A 17,455-nucleotide genomic window follows, 5' to 3' on the forward strand; every position below is an offset into this window, starting at 1 on the left:
GAGGCGAATCCAAAGGGGGAAGTGGTCACTAGAATGGAGGTCAGCAACAACCTCCCACAGAGCAGAATCCGCGAGTGCTGGAGAGCAAAAGGAAAGGTCAATAGCCGATGACGACCCGGAAGCAGTACAGAAATGAGTGGGGTCACCAGAGTTGAGGATGCACAGTTCTTCAGACATCATGAGGCTTTCCAGAATGCGACCCCTGGGGCAAGTAGTCGGAGAGCCCCATAAGACATGATGAGCATTGAAGTCCCCCAGCAGAAGAAATGGGCGGGGGAGTTGGCTAATAAGGTCTGTGAGAGCCTCAGAGTCTATCACATCCTGAGGAGGTAAGTAGACCGAACAGACTGTGAGCCTCCGACCCACAAGTAGGTCAACTTCAACTGCTTGCAAGTCTGTAACGAGAGGGAGCTCAGATGAGGGGTGCATGTCACGGACAAAAACCGCAACACCACCCTTTGCCCTTTGCCCCGTCAGATCATCTTTCCGATGATCCCGTAAAGAAGGAGCATCAGTGGCCCGAAAATGTGTCTCTTGGAGACATAAGCACAAAGGGCACTCTCGTATAAGGAGTTGTAATTCGGCCACATGCGTCCTGAACCCATTCAGGTTCCACTGTAATATGGGAGCCAGTGATTAGGGTGGCTGAACTTTCACCCTTCCTCTGTGCTTCAGAGGAGAGCCCGTACCCGCCGGAGATTTATTCCTGGGGCGAGAAGATCGCCCCCGGTCAACATCAATGTCCATCAGCTCCGATGACGACCCACGGGAGATGTCAGACAGTACGATGGCCTCGTCATCGGACCGATCCTGACTAGTCTCCTCAGGTGGCAAAACCTTCACCTTCGGCGGCTTTGTCTTGGAGGGCTTAGAATGCACAGCCTTGTCAACAGGTGGAGCTTTACTCGCCTGGGCATAAGGCGCCATAGGGGGAGAGGCAGGAAGTACCCCAATGTCAGCAACCACAGCCTTGTCCGACGTTGCAGGGAGAGCCGCAGGTTGCAAAACAACCGCAGCAGCACAAGTGCACTGGCAAACGCAGGTATTAGTGCTAACACTAGTAACCTCCGTTTGCGTAGCAACAGTGGCCATTTGTACCGGTTTCTTCAGAGCGGAAGCGAAAGATGTTGTAAACACAGGAGGTTGCATGGCCTTAAAGAGCTTCTTGGCCTCACCATAGGGGATGCGCTTAGATGTTTTAATCTCCTGTATCTTCCGTTCTTCGAGATAGATGGGGCAGACCCGGCTCCAGACAGGGTGACTCCCAGAGCAATTCACGCACGTCACAGGCGATGAACAATCGGCTCCTTCATGGGCAAGCTGACCACATTTACCACAAGTGGCTATCCCATTGCACCCCAACGTAGTATGCCCAAAGCGCTGACATTTAAAACAGCGCATTGGGTTGGGGAAATATGGCCTTACTGGCAAACGTAGGAACCCCGCTTTAACATGCTCTGGGAGTCTCGGGCAACTGAACGTGAGAATAAACGAGTCGGATTTGACTAGGTTCCCATCGACTCGTTTCATAATATGCTGCAAGTCAACAATACCGTCATCAGCCCATTCAGATTTTAACTCATCTGTGGGGATATCCACCAAGTCCCTACATGTCACAACACCCTTACTATAGTTCAGAGTGGAGTGGAGCTCGGTCTCGATAGCGTACTCTCCGAGACAGGTTGCCTTCCGAAGAGAAGCGACTTGACGGGAACTGGAAGTCTCAACTAACAGAGTCCCATTGCGAAGTCGCTTCACAGATTTAAGTGTTCCTGCAATCCCCTCAAGACCCTTGTGGATGTAAAAGGGAGAAACCCTCTCAAAGCTACCCTCCTTCCGTTTAATAATCAAAAACACATTCTGATTATCAGCATGTGCTCTGTTACGACAGTCTGATAAATCTCGATCAACACCAGGCGCTGGAGGACTCCCAGCACGAAGTCGCTTTTTCGATTGGGTGTGTTTTCCTACCAGTGGCCAACCCAATCCACTGGTAGGGGGAAACGTAGAGGTCGAAGGGTCCATTGTGGTCCCACGAGCAGCTAGGGAACTAAAGGTCCGCTCAGACAGAGCCCCGCGTGCCTGAGTAAGCCTGATACAACTGGGGTGCGGCAGGTGCCCCAGAGGTTGCCCGCTTGCGACTGTTCCACCCCAACAGCCATGCATCTCATAGGCGCGGAGCACACCGGAAGATTGAGGGGTTTTTATAGAGGTTGTCCTTCCTCGCAATCCAGGCGGTCAAGCCAAGATTACCATTCCCCGCAGCACACAACATTCCACCGCCGCGCCATACGGTGGTCGCTGCAGCATGTCCGGGGGTTACGGTGACAGGAGACTGGCGGCACTGACCAGTCCCCAGCTCAGGACCCCGGGGTCGCCAAGCCCGTACTCAGCAAATGAATGCTGAGCCCCTGGGGGCGATTCACATTGAGACAGCACAAAATGATGGAACTGTATGGCCAGCAGAAGTTGAAATAGACAGTCTGAACAGTAAACAAAGTTTTCGCCAAATCTGTAGATTACAGAATGCACTCTTCTGCAGTATGTAGCCATAGAAATAAAGTAATAGATCAGGAGGGTAATGTGGTAAATGCCTACCTGTATACGTTACTGCTCTTCTCTCCTGAAGTTTTGGTATGAAACCACATTCATACTGTTGCAGCTTTTTGTACACTGCTACTGCACGCTCTTTATACCTGAAACAAAATAATAATATGGTAGCAATATTTTCAGAGCTGTAACAATTTTCAGTAGACCACACACACACACACACACACACACACACACACACACACACACAGAGAGAGAGAGAGAGAGAGAGAGAGAGAGAGAGAGATAGCAGGGGGGGGGGGGGGGGTTCCATGTCAGTGTAGCAGGGAAGGAGGAGGAGAAGCTAGTGCAGCAGAACTGTAAAAGTTGCATCAACACTGGGAAAAAGGGGAGGGGGGTTAGGGGAAGAAGCAGGGCGCCAAGATACTGCTGAGAAATCTATTTTAAAGATGGTAGAGTACCCGTTGACAACGAGGTCATTAGAGACGGAGCACAAGCTCAGACTATGGAAGGCTGGAGCAGGAAATCAGAAGTGCCCTTTCAAAAGAACCATCCCAGCATTTGCCTTGAGCAATTTCGAGAAATCACGCAAAACCTAAATATCGATAGCCAGACATGGGTTTGAGCCATCATCCTCCTGAATGCGAGGCCCATGTGTTGAAACTGCACTACCTAGCTCAGATGGTAGAGAACACAATGCAAGAAGACACAGAGCATGGATAATGAGTTGCATACATAGAAAATTAAAACAAGGGAAGGAAGAAACTAGTTAGGGTCGGGGTAGGCACAAAAGGGGTGGGCAAAAGTGCAAAGAGATGGGATGTGCCCCGAGGCACGTGGAGGACACAGGCTAATGGAGATTGATGCCAAGACACAGTGATCGCAACAATTACTTGTAGAAATTTAATTCCACCAATTTCAATAAAAGTTAACTTTCTTATGTGAGTGGCTTACATATTCCAGCTTGCAAATATATTTAAAAATGGATTTAATTTCTTTTTTCACAGGCATTCCAGGCTGTTAGATGTCACTTTTTTTTTAAAAAAAAGAAAGCTGAATATGCAGTATGAACTATAAGAACACAGAGTAAATTTCTGTCGACATTTACTATGAGAGAACTGCACTTAGGAGAAGTTGACAGTATGTTGTATGTCAGAGATACTTAATAGTCAATTGCACTCTGTAAGGGCAAAGAACTGTAGTTCAGAAGACTGTTTTGGGAAGCTAAGGTAACAACACATATAATGGCCGTTCTCTCAATCAATAATGCAGCAGAACACAGTGGTCCATCACTAGCTTAAATCTATGGAAAAACAACCTACACCAGATATTACTGGTGATGTTAACAGCTTCAAAAATATTCAGATCATGCAAGTGGTGTACTGTAGGTGTGTCAGTTTATTTATCACTGTGCTTCAGATTGTGTAAGTTGTTCCAATTTCAAACACAATAAGAAAAAAGTATTTAAGGAAAACGAACAACTTCTATTTGAGTTATGGTGTGACTTGCATAACCTAATCTGAAAATTGCAGTTTTTGTAGTATGTACAAAAGATGCTGGAAAAAGCTGATGCAAGACAATATAAAGGGTTTTTGACTGCCAGGGACTGCTGGTTCCTGTTGCAGATGAATGAGGCATTGTCCACTGTCGGCTGTCTCTGGGGGTAGTGCCTGGAGCTGCTGAATGGTGTGTTATGCAGACATGCTATCTGCCGCAACCATAGTGGCAGACATGTAGTAATGTGTGAGTTACTATACCTCTCCCTCCTTGGGGGAGAAGAGTGCCCAGATGTTGGCTCCTCCGTGACACTCTGATGGTTGACACAACCATAGTGTCAGATGTGGTTGTCCTGTGTGCAAGCAGCTACCGGTCCACATGAATTCATGAATAGGAGTAGCAATGGCATGAGCACAGACCCACGTGTTTTCCTCCCCCACCTGGAGAGCAGGCAGAAGAACCCAGCTCCTCACAGACTGCAGACATGTTGACAACAAACGCAGAGCTGGGGACTCAAGAGTTGGGGGTGCCGCAGCATGCAGAGGTAGTGTAGGGGGCAATGGTACGGGGGGCGGTAGGCAGGCATGAGTGGAGGAGGCACCTGCGGCAGCTAAGGAGGCAACTGCAAGTGTGCAAATAAAGCCTCAGCAGCCCTCCTTCCTGCATGAGCAGGCACTGCAAGAGCAACAAGAGGTTGAGCTATGTCACCTGTGTATGGCTGAGCCACTAGGGGTGCAAAGGAAGATCACGTCAGGATGGTGGGCAGGCACAGCCTGGGTGGTATGCTGCCCACAGCATATGGCCATGCTGGTGGAAGAGGTGCTAGTGAGGTGGGTCACCTTGAGGCTTCAGCTGATTGGAGTGGCACACCAAAGGCACTAATCAAGGTGCACCATATCTGCACTGCCTGTGGACAATGCCTGCAAGCCAACGCATGTGTCATCTGAACAGTCAGGCCAAAACTGGAGTACCAGGTGCACACCATGATGATGGTGGTAGCACTGCAGGACATCTGTCCAGCAACAAGAGATGGAGCAGTGTTCACAGCTGCTGACTGTGGAAGAGTTTGGCAGGTTTTTGTCCCCGTTCAGTAAGAACTGAAGAAGAATGTAAGAGCATCTTCCACAAGTATGGCATAAACAATCACAAGGGCTTCTCTTTAAAAATTCCTATAATGCAGTTGAGCTGCAATGAGCATTTTGGACACAAAAGTGCTTTCTCAGAGTCATTTGCATGATGATGAGCCACAACTGCTTCCACCCCATACTGGGATGCATCCGTGGACAAGACTAAATACTTACCAGGTTGGAAAGCCATAAGGCAAAGCGTGGAGCATAACTTGTTCTTGAGTTGCATTGTGCAAAATCATAAAGAGACAATAGAGGTAATGTAGCACCAGTGATGACAATATCATCAAGGTATCTGACGCAGCAAGGAATATCAGCCGTAAGTCGCTTCAAAAAGCAGTGAAATACAACCGGGGCACTAGCCACCCCACACATTAAACACTGATAGTAATAAAGCCCAAAAGACGTGTTCACAACAAGCAGCTGTTTCGGTGTATTATCTAATGGAACCTACAGGAAGGCTTCAACTAAGTCAGTTTTAGAAAAGAATTGGCCCTCAGCCAATTTTGCAAGTAACTTATCAGTTCAAGGCACAGGGTCAATAACAGACTGTGTATTTATGGTACCTTCGAAGATGCCAAAAGTCAGTTTTTTCTCCAGAACTAATAGTGTAGCCCATTCACTTGTTGAAACAGGTCGAATGACGCCAAGCGTTATCAGCAGATCTATTCAAACTTAACTTGTTTGCACAGACTTAACTTGTTCTCATAAGGATGCAGGTATAGGCTGTGCCCAGAAAAAGCTGAGCTGAAGGTTTAAGCTTGATATGTGCTGTTAAATTGTTCACACACCCCTAAATCTCAGTAAACAAGTCCAAAAATTCAAAGCACAATGAATCCAACTCTTGATCATGAATGTGAGCTGACACATGATGCACAGTCAGTAATAGAAAATTCAAAAGCAAAAAATGCATCAAATCCAAACTAATTCTCAGTACAGGGATCACTAACAAGCAAATAGACCAAGAACAGGACTATGCTGTTTACTGTAGTTTACCAGACAGCATGTGATGAGAGCCAACTGTGGGAAGCCCAGCCATGCACACATTTGAGATATGAGGAACAAAACAGCCACTCTGGTGTCCATTTGTAGCAACAATGGTTTGTTCGCCAGAGACATTTCGATAAAGGGCTTATCTTTACCTGCAGGTAACAATGAGATAGTATGACTGTTCATGTCCATTGGTTCAGAGGAAGGCTGAAAATGGCAAACTGGTGCAATGTTGCCTTTCTTGTGACACTTTATCATACAATGCACACTGTGTTTGTCTGGGGCGACCACATTTCCTGGTTTGCATGGCATCGACTCCCTCTTAGCTTGGTGAGCCTGTTGCTATGTGCAGTTGTTGTTCACTATCAATGACATAATGTTCCCCCACACTTTCATTTGGTGGCCCGCTGAATGGGAGACCTCGAAGGATTGAGCAATGTTGAAAACTTCCAAGGACAGATCTTCACATTGAAGGGCCTTCTGATGAAATTCCAGTTGGGTGCAAGGTGGTGATCACATTGTGAACCATGGAGTTGGCATAGGACTCTTTGAGGTTTTAGCAATAAAGCGGATCAGATCCTGTAGCTACACTGCCCAAACCCAATAAGATTGATGTGGCTGCTTGAGGCACTGGTAAAACTCTATGTGAGTAGCAGTTCCATGACTGTGCTTGCAAAGACAGGAAGACAACAAATTACACATTTCATCAAAGGAAAGGGAAAACAGTTACTGCAAGGGGGACCAACTAACATGACAACAGATACATGCGAGGAGGAATCCATGGCAAAAACAATGCGTTACAAGTATCATCATTGTCACCCTAAATGCAACAAAGTACCTGTGGAACCATTTTTCATAAGCTTCCCATCTTCAGCAGGGTTCACATAAGGCAGAAACAGCAGCAGATGCACCTGAGACAGTGGAGCCTAAACAGACAACATAGCCTCGAGTTTTTCCAAAGTGGTCATAGTAAGTTGCTGCTGGTGTAGAAGTGACTAAAGTACCACCACCATGGAGAAATTACATGATAAAACAGTCACTGAAATTGAATACAGAACTTATTCTCATTGACACTTGTGTTCTAACTCAAAACACAATAAGAAACACAGTTATGAAAACCCAAAAACATTTGAGTCATGGTGTGACATGTGTAACATAATCAGAATGTTACAGACTGGTAATATGTATGAGAGAGGTTGGCCAGAGTCTGTGCAATAAAATACAAAAGGGCATTTGCCCACAAGGATCTGCTGGCTTCCTGCTGAGGTGCCATCCTGCTGAGGTGCCATCTACTGTCAACTGCCTCTGGTGAGAGTGCCTGGATCTAACAATGGATAACTGCAGAATCAGAGCTAAGTACTTTGTATGTAGTACACTTAACTCTCTTCCTTTTAATTCTAAACAAAGTAAACATTAACTTTAATGTTAATGTTGGCATTCCCAAATAATCAATATAACGAAAAGCCTACACCAACAGTAGGTATTTTATAGTTACAACAGTAATGAACGCCACAACTAAAGACAACCAATTACCTTATCTAATCAAATATAACACTTCAAGCAGAGGGGGCTAAACTTGATTAATACTGTCTTCCATGTGAGCTTTGATGATGTGAAAATAGGTCAGTAACTGCATAAACCTTCTCAAAATCTGTGAATGAATTTAATATGAATGACAATGTAATCAGTTAGTAATTCTGAGAGTAGAATGTTACATTCCATATAAAATTGCTGCTGCTGCTGGCTCCGGAATAACACTGAACAACACACTAAATTCTTTTCACACAGTTGAGTATTACTTTGACTTCAATCAAAATGCCACCATAGTTGTTTTAAAGTATTATCATATTTTTAAAGACTATTATTATTATTATTATTATTATTATTACTGCTATTATCACTGTAATTATTTGTTGTACCTCATTTTGTGTGCTACATGTACATGTAGTGATAGTGATGTTTGCACGACTATGAATGTGGTTCTATAGTACTACCAGGCTCCATGTTATGCAGCTGTAGTGTCAACCAAAAAATTTGACACAGTTTCCTTCCACTATCTGCCATTATTTTATTAAGGTGATGACACACAATTTAAGTAAGGCAATTTCATGAAGAGAACATGACCAGTGCCATAACCCAACTTCCAATCAGCTTCCCTCAGCGGAACAGGGGCCAAAATAAGTGAACATGTGTGTCTGTTTATCTGTATATATTCATTCATTTCTGAGAAAAGATCACCAAAATTTTTGATGTAATTTAGAAGTCTTTTAGCATGCGATATGCTCAACCCAAATGGAGGCCTAGCGGCTATCACTGCGGTCTGTCACTTCCGCGTCCAGTGTTAGAAACCTGATTATGGTTTTTATTTATTTTATTTTATTTTTTCATTTATCTACACTTATCCATAAAAGATTGCTACATGAATGTTTCTTATCAACTTAGGGATACAAGGACATTATAGTAACTGTAAAAATAGAACTGGGTTTCACAATAAGTGTCATATGTTTGATATATAAAATTGTCGCAGAAGAAGCTAAGTAGCACAGAGGTGTACTGGTTATGATACTAAACTGTTGCATGCAGGGTCGTGAGTTCGAAACTCATCTGGACTGTAAAATTTTAATTTCTATATTCAGTTCGAGTACATTCTAGAAGTATCCACAAATGTCAAGAATCATTGTGCTGGAATGTTCTGTAACTGTATATATACTGTGTGTGTTCGGGCCGGAGTCAGTTCACTCCGCACTCTTGTATGTGCAAGTGCTGCATAAACCTTCGTTGAGTGAAGTTAGTGTTCATCACTTGTCCAATTACACCTTTTTCTATGTGACATTATTCTGGTGGAGGCGCTGGGTACTGGAACTTATGATTCCGCACACTATCGACCACACAATGGCTCCCATCAGGCTATGACAGAACCGCCGTTTACGTGACGAGAAACCCAAGTTCGAGCCATATTCAACAGATTGCAATCTATCGGAGATCGAAGAAGAAGAGAACGTTGCAATGACAGCAACTGTGTGCCACCACATGAGACATCCTTCCAGGTTCTCTGGTGATGATGGCCAAGATCCAAACAAATGGCTGAAGGTATATGAGCGTATAGCCAAATTTAACAAATGGGATGCCACTATGTGTTTGGCTAACGTATTTGTCTACTTTGAGGGCACTGCCAAGCAAGGGTATGAGAACAATGAGGAGAAGTTCAGCTGGGAAGTATTCCAGTCTGAATTGCGCAAGTATTTAGACACACAACAATAGAAGTGCAAGGCTGAAGATAAATTTAAGTGCTGGGCACAGCGTCCAGGAGAAAGTACAACATCCTACATTCAAGACGTCTTGGCGCTGTGTAAAGTAGTGGATCCTAGAATGAAGGAGGAAGATAAGATTGCACATCTCATGAAGGGTGTTGCTGAGGACATGTATCAAGCCCTACTCATGAAGGACATTTCGACAGCAGACGACTTCATAAAATGGTGCCAGTATATCGAGACAATGCATCAAAAAAGAATTAAACGCAAGAAGTTTGAATGGCTTCCAAACGTTGTATCGATGTCTGTGTTGGAGGAAGAAACTGATTTCACAAGTGTTCTTCGTCAGATAGTGAGAGAGGAAGTTCAAAAGGTACTTGAATTGCACGGTGAGCACAAAACCAAGACGCTTCAAGAGGTCATAAGGGAGGAAGTCAAACATACATTGAACCCAATCTCTCGTCCTTCATTTCCCTTTAAAACAGTGAAAAAGTCAAGTCCCAGGTGAAGTTATGTGAGGAACCTGTTTGGGCACCAAGGAAGACGGATGTCTGGAGGACCCAGGATAACCAACCAGTATGTTTCCACTGTGGACGACCGGGACATATGGTGCACTATTGTCGAGAAAGGTGGCAGATATTTGATGACACCCGCACCACAAGACAGCAGACCAATCTTAGCTGACACCAACTCCAGGACGACGAAGACGAACAAGAAGATGTGGCTGCAGGACAACGTAGGTCACCATTGCTGCAAGCTGACCGCTGGAGACGATGCTCCCCAACACACCTATCCAGGTCTCCATCGCCGTTCAGAAGCTCCAGCTGATCATCTAGCCGCTGCAACCTGGAAAACTAAAGGGTGCAACCTTCCTTGGAAGTGAGGCCACCAAAGAGAAAATTCTCCGCCATCGATCGCTACAAAAATGATAAGTAACTAGGTCGATATCTTCTTGGATGGCCGACCAGCCCAAGCTCTTGTGGACCTTGGAGCATCATATTCAGTCATTTCGGAGAAGTACCGTCGCCAGTTGCAGAAAACCATATTCATCGACAACAAAACATCTCTGCTGAAGGTGACTAACGGGAAACATGTAAAACCTACAGGAAGATGTATCATTGGTGTGGGTATAAGTGGCCATAGAAGGCCCTTAGAATTCATCGTCTTACAAGAGTGTAGTCATGATGTCATTCTCGGATGAGACTTTTTGAAAGCTTATCAGGCAATTGTAGATTGTGTTTGCTCGAAGATTATGCTAGATGAGATGAGATGCTGTGGACAGGAAGATTCGCATCTGAGAGTGTGGAGACTATGTGTGCTGGCTGAAGTGATTATCCCTGCAGTCAGTGCTAGAAAGGTAGCTGTCATGTGTCATGCCATGCATCAACCCAAGGAGCTTGTAGTGGAATGTAAGAGAAGCATACCACTGATGAATAACTTGGTCATCCCAGCCTCTGTCATCTTAGTTAAGAACGGATTCGGTGATTTGTGGATAGTTAATTGTCACTGAGAACCACAGATCCTTCCAAGACGCATGTGCGAAGCAAACACTTAGCCATTAATTGAAGAACAGCTGAGTGTCATAGAAACCTCCCATGCCGAGTCTGTGGGCACTATGGGACAAGATCTTCTAGCTCGACGATCACCAGATCTCACTAAGGAACAACAGGAGAAGCTACTTGCTATTCTTCAAAAGTTCTCTGAATGTTTCAGTCCACAGGTGAAGAACAAATTAGACAAATCGACGGTGAAGCACCGGATTAGCACTGGAGACCATCAACCAATAAGCCAGAGAGCATACCATGTGTCAGCAACGGAGTGTCAGATAATTCATGATGAGGTAGAGAAAATGATGAAAAGTGACATCATTCAGCCTTTCCAGAGCCCATGATCATCACCATTGGTCCTCATCAGAAGAAAGGATGGCAGTTGGTGCTTTTGTGTTGATTACAGGAAGCTTAATAAGATAACTGAAAAGGACTTTTACCCTCTCCCACGAATTGACGATACACTAGATTGTCTGAAGGGAGCTAAGTTTTTCTCAACCATGGACATGTACTCAAGATACTGGCAAATCGAAGTAGATGAGGTTGATCATGAGAAAACTGCATTCATCACCCCTGAGGGCCTGTATGAGTTTAAGGTAATGCCGTTTGGTTTCAGTAATTCACCAGCAACTTTTGAATGGATGATGGATAATCTTCTATGTCACCTGAAGTGGACAATGTGTCTTTGTTATTTAGATGACATTATAGTGTTCTCAGAGACCTTTGATGAACATATAAAAAGACTGAGCCCATTCTTAAGAGTCTCCAACAAGGTGGACTGAAACTTAATCCAAGAAAGTGTCTCTTTGCCACACAAGAAATCAAAATACTTGAACACCTTGTGTCAAACGAAGGTGTGCAGTCAGACCCAGAAAAGGTGAGAGCTGTAACAGAATTTCCTATTCCTAAAAGTATTAGAGATGTGAGAAGTTTCCTCGGATTATATTGTTATTACCGTCGTTTTATCAAAGACTTTTGTATCAAAGCCAGGCCACTCCAAGAGTTCTTAAAGCCGATACTAAATTTATCTGGGGTGGTGCTCAACAAGATTCTTTCAATGTGCTGTGAAAAGCTCTGACGACTGACCCTGTACTTGGTCTGTATGATGAGAGAGCACTTACAGAACTACACACAGATGCCAATGGGTATGAGATCGGTGTTGCTCTGGTGCAAATTTCAGATGGAAAAGAGAAGGTTATAGCCTATGCTTCTAGGACACTTACAAACGCTGAGAGGAACTATTCAACTACAGAAAGAGAATGTCTTGCTGTGATCTGGGCCACATGCAGATTTCGACATTATCTCTATGGACAGCCGTTCACAGTTGTTACAGACCATCTTTCACTCTGTTGGTTGACAGGTCTTAAGGATCCAACAGGATGACTTGTCAGGTGGGCACTACGTCTTCAAGAGTATGACATTACCATAGTGTAAAAAAGTGGGAGAAAACACCAAGATGCCGACTGTCTCTCAAGAAACCCTGTGCAAGACCATCAAGACTTTGATGAAGATAGTGACTGTCTCACTGCACTCCAGGATCTCTTTGCTGAGTTGAAGAAGGACGCCAAGATATCTCAAATTATGCTTGCCTTAAATTGGTCAGAGGATGGCCCGGTGTAGCTCCATCTACATTTTTCTTATTGTTTTTAGTACTGACAGACATAATCTTATGATTATGCATCTTCATTCTGTATTAGTTTTATTCTGTGACATGGGCAATGTTTGGCACTCAAAATAATTTACTTTTTGTTCTGAAGAAGTTATCATTATTGGCATCGAAACCTAGGTAAACTAAAAAAATTTTACCTTGCAACTGAAGGCTGAATTTCTTATTTTCTGAATAGTCCTAGTAGGTCACAATTGATATAAAAATGAGCTCCTCGTCCAACCTTGAAGGCCCAAGGAATGTGTACCAACCACTATTTATCCTGTGCTTTGTGGCATCATGCAGATGAGGTATGGTGAGGCATGTGGTTAGCAAACTGCTCTTCTAGCTGTTTTGCAAACTTTCCAGACAATGGTGCTACTACTACTCAATCAAGTAGCTACTCAATTGATATCACGAGACTCAGTGTACCCTGTACCATCCTCCCACCAAGAAAAACTCCTTGGCAGTATCAGGAATCAAACATGGGTCCTCTGCATGACAACCACCTATGCTGACCATTCAGCTGGGGAGGCAGACTCTTAAATGACATGCAACATCGATATAGTCATAGAAAATGGCTGGAACAATTTGATGGCAGTGGTTAAACACATGGCTCTTCATCAATGAAGTTCATTCACCACAATTAAAGAGAACAGGGGATGGGAAGAAAATAGCTATGTAAACTTTCTTTACAGTAAGTGAATACATCACCAAACACACAGATGAAGAAGCAAGAGAGAGAGAGAGAGAGAGAGAGAGAGAGATCATGTTAATCTGTAAGAGCTTTGCGAATGGCTAGGTTGTGAACCATTGTTGTGCTTTCCAAAAAATACACAAAAACAGCAACCAGTCTAATTTCATGTTGCAAGTTTTAATAATGAGTAACTGTTACAAGGAATGAGAGTGTCTTCACTTCAGCCAAAGTGGAGTTGAAAAGAGGAACATTACAGTATCATGTTTTTTGTATTACTTCATAATGCTGTTGAATCCTGTATGACAATTCATAGCCACACAAAGTTCCAAAAATCTGAAAGATTTTCATAGTTTATAGGCGTTTTATGTATCAACTCGTGTATAACATCTGTTTCTCTAACTGTAGCTGTTCACATACATGGTCTAGTCACAGTAACATGACCAATGTCTACTTTCAACATCAACATGCAATAACCACTCACAGACGAAAGATGATAGCACTTCCAGTGAAGAGTACATAAAGCGTGTCAGAGGGATGCCATAACAGTGCAGCCATTGTCATAATGAAGAAATGGAGCAATTTAGCTGATGTCCAAAAGGGTATTATCAATGGCTTTCTGGCCGAGGGTGGAAGCATTTCTGAAATGGCTAAGTTTGTAAACTGTTCACTTGTCGCCATGGTTAAGGTATACTGTGCACGACAAAATGGCACTATCCAAAACTGGCACTAAGGCAATTGTGGTGCACTAGATACCGTAGAGGACAAGGGCAGATGATAGCTGAGGAGATGTGTATGGGTGAACAAACGTGTGACAGTTGAACAGCTGATTGCCCAGATGAACCAAGAGGCTACCAACTGTCTCCTCAAGAACCGTTCAGCAAACATTGCTGCATTGGGCCTCCACAGCAGGTGCCTGGTTCACGCATCCACGGTGACTGTTGTTCACTGGTGACAGCCAATATCACAACTGGACATCCACAGAGTGGCAACCGGTGGCCTTTTCACATGAATCACATTTTATGCTCCACTGAACAGATGACTGTTGGTGTGTACTGCATGAAATGTCTAATAGCACACAACCTACAACCAGGAGCGAGTGTTATGGTCTGGGAAATGTTTTCATGGTGTTGCCTGGGCGGTCTTGTCATCGTGGAAGGCACAATGGATCAACATAAGTATAAATCTATCCTTGGGGACCGTGTCCAACCCCACTTGCAGTTTATTTTTCCTCGGCATGATGGCATCTACCAGCAGGACAATGCAACATGTCACACAGCCCGCAATGTACGTGTGCAGTTCCAAGAGCACTAGGATCAGTTTACCATAATCCTCTGGCCACCAAACTCCCCAGATTTAAACCCAATCAAGGATTTTTGGGGCCACCCCAATCAGGCTTTCATGCCGTGGCTCCTCAAACATGAAACCTACAGCACCTGGCCACGGCATTGGGGTTAGTGTGATTCCACATCCCTGTTGGTATCTTCCAGAACCTCACTGACTCTCTTCTTGCATGTCTTGCACTGCAAAAGGTGGTTATTTAGGCTTTTGACGGGTGGTCACATTTATTTCACTGGACAGCACACAATGCAGTTAATGCACAGGGGATCACATGATTAGAAAATTGCTGAAAGATGTAAGACAAACTGCAGAAACAGATATCCTCAACAAAGAAGCTGATGACCTACATAAACAAATAAAGTACACTTAGAGACAGGCAAAAACATTTAACAATCTTTGGTTACATGACTTTTCGTTAATCACTGGTGTCTATCACAACTATCTGAAGGGTTGAGACAATGAGGTTGTTGTTGTTGCTGTGGTCTTCAGTCCTGAGACTGGTTTGATGCAGCTCTCCATGCTACTCTATCCTGTGCAAGCTTCTTCATCTCCCAGTATCTACTGCAACCTACATCCTTCTGAATCTGCTTAGTGTATTCATCTCTTGGTCTCCCTCTACGATTTTTACCCTCCACACTGCCCTCCAATGCTAAATTTGTGATCCCTTGATGCCTCAAAACATGTCCTACCAACCGATCCCTTCTTCTAGTCAAGTTGTGCCACAAACTTCTCTTCTCCCCAATCCTATTCAATACCTCCTCATTAGTTACGTGATCTACCCACCTTATCTTCAGCATTCTTCTGTAGCACCACATTTCGAAAGCTTCTATTCTCTTCTTGTCCAAACTAGTTATCGTCCATGTTTCACTTCCATACATGGCTACACTCCATACAAATACTTTCAGAAACGACTTCCTGACACTTAAATCTATACTCGATGTTAACAAATTCCTCTTCTTGAGAAACGCTTTCCTTGCCATTGCCAGTCTACATTTTATATCCTCTCTACTTCGACCATCATCGGTTATTTTACTCCCTAAATAGCAAAACTCCTTTACTACTTTAAGTGTCTCATTTCCTAATCTAATTCCCTCAGCATCACCCGACTTAATTTGACTACATTCCATTATCCTCGTTTTGCTTTTGTTGATGTTCATCTTATATCCTCCTTTCAAGACACTGTCCATTCCGTTCAACTGCTCTTCCAAGTCCTTTGCTGTCTCTGACAGAATTACAATGTCATCGGTGAACCTCAAAGTTTTTACTTCTTCTCCATGAATTTTAATACCTACTCCGAATTTTTCTTTTGTTTCCTTTACTGCTTGCTCAATATACAGATTGAATAACATCGGGGAGAGGCTACAACCCTGTCTTACTCCTTTCCCAACCACTGCTTCCCTTTCGTGCCCCTCGACTCTTATAACTGCCATCTGGTTTCTGTACAAACTGTAAATAGCCTTTCGTTCCCTATATTTTACCCCCGCCACCTTCAGAATTTGAAAGAGAGTATTCCAGTTAACATTGTCAAAAGCTTTCTCTAAGTCTACAAATGCTAGAAACGTAGGTTTGCCTTTTCTTAATCTTTCTTCTAAGATAAGTCGTAAGGTCAGTATTGCCTCACGTGTTCCAACATTTCTACGGAATCCAAACTGATCTTCCCCGAGGTCGGCTTCTACCAGTTTTTCCATTCGTCTGTAAAGAATTCGCGTTAGTATTTTGCAGCTGTGACTTATTAAACTGATAGTTCGGTAATTTTCACATCTGTCAACACCTGCTTTCTTTGGGATTGGAATTATTATATTCTTCTTGAAGTCTGAGGGTATTTCGCCTGTCTCATACATCGTGCTCACCAGATGGTAGAGTTTTGTCATGACTGGCTCTCCCGAGGCCATCAGTAGTTCAAATGGAATGTTGTCTACTCCCGGGGCCTTGTTTCGACTCAGGTCTTTCAGTGCTCTGTCAAACTCTTCACGCAGTATCTTATCTCCCATTTCGTCTTCATCTACATCCTCTTCCATTTCCATAATATTGTCCTCAAGTACATCGCCCTTGTATAAACCCTCTATATACTCCTTCCACCTTTCTGCCTTCCCTTCTTTGCTTAGAACTGGGTTGCCATCTGAGCTCTTGATATTCATACAAGTGGTTCTCTTCTCTCCAAAGGTCTCTTTAAAGGTCTCTTTAATTTTCCTGCGAGTAAATTTATTTTTGAGGTAGGTACATTACAATTACTGGAAGAGTACCACAAAAAGTAGTTCATCCACAAAGGAAGCTCCAAGCAAAATAAATCTGAATGGTTCTTCATAATTGTTGTCAGTGTGGACCTTTACCAAAGTGGCTACCTACACAGAAGTCTCACAGGCAAGCCATACAATTCATCTCATATTTCTTTAGTCAGCAGGACAGTCTCACAATAATACTCAACAGTCCCCAGTAAGATAATATACAGAAAGATATTGTACAGCACAGATCAATATGCTCGAAATCCCAAGAGCGTGCATTCATTTGACATAGTAACAGTGAAATCTATATCTACATGTAACAATGATATCTGTATCTACACGTATGTCTAAACTCTACAAATAGAGGGTATTTCAAATACCACTAAAATGTTCTTCCTTTCCTTTTCTATTCACTAACACAGTACACTGGCTTGCCACCAGACGAGTCAAAACAAAACAGCACAAGCCATTCATAAACTGGAGTACTGTGGAATAATTAATTCTCTGAATTTGGAGAACGACATTGCAACAATTCCGATGGCAATGTACTTCAGCAATGTACCATCATATTGTACAGTATTTAGGTGGCAC

At 43.6% G+C, this 17,455-nt stretch overlaps 1 protein-coding gene across 1 annotated transcript in view; it reads right to left on the reverse strand.

Annotated features, from left to right (window-relative positions):
- LOC126091962 (death domain-associated protein 6-like) overlaps positions 1-17,455 on the reverse strand; it is a 167,349-nt gene that overhangs the window by 115,422 nt on the left and 34,472 nt on the right. The window contains exon 4 of the mRNA XM_049907311.1: positions 2,599-2,696. Coding sequence (XP_049763268.1) covers positions 2,599-2,696 — 98 coding nt within the window. The remainder of the gene's footprint in view (positions 1-2,598; positions 2,697-17,455) is intronic.

The sequence above is a fragment of the Schistocerca cancellata genome, chromosome 7, assembly GCF_023864275.1.
Source record: "Schistocerca cancellata isolate TAMUIC-IGC-003103 chromosome 7, iqSchCanc2.1, whole genome shotgun sequence".
Lineage (NCBI taxonomy): Eukaryota > Metazoa > Arthropoda > Insecta > Orthoptera > Acrididae > Schistocerca > Schistocerca cancellata.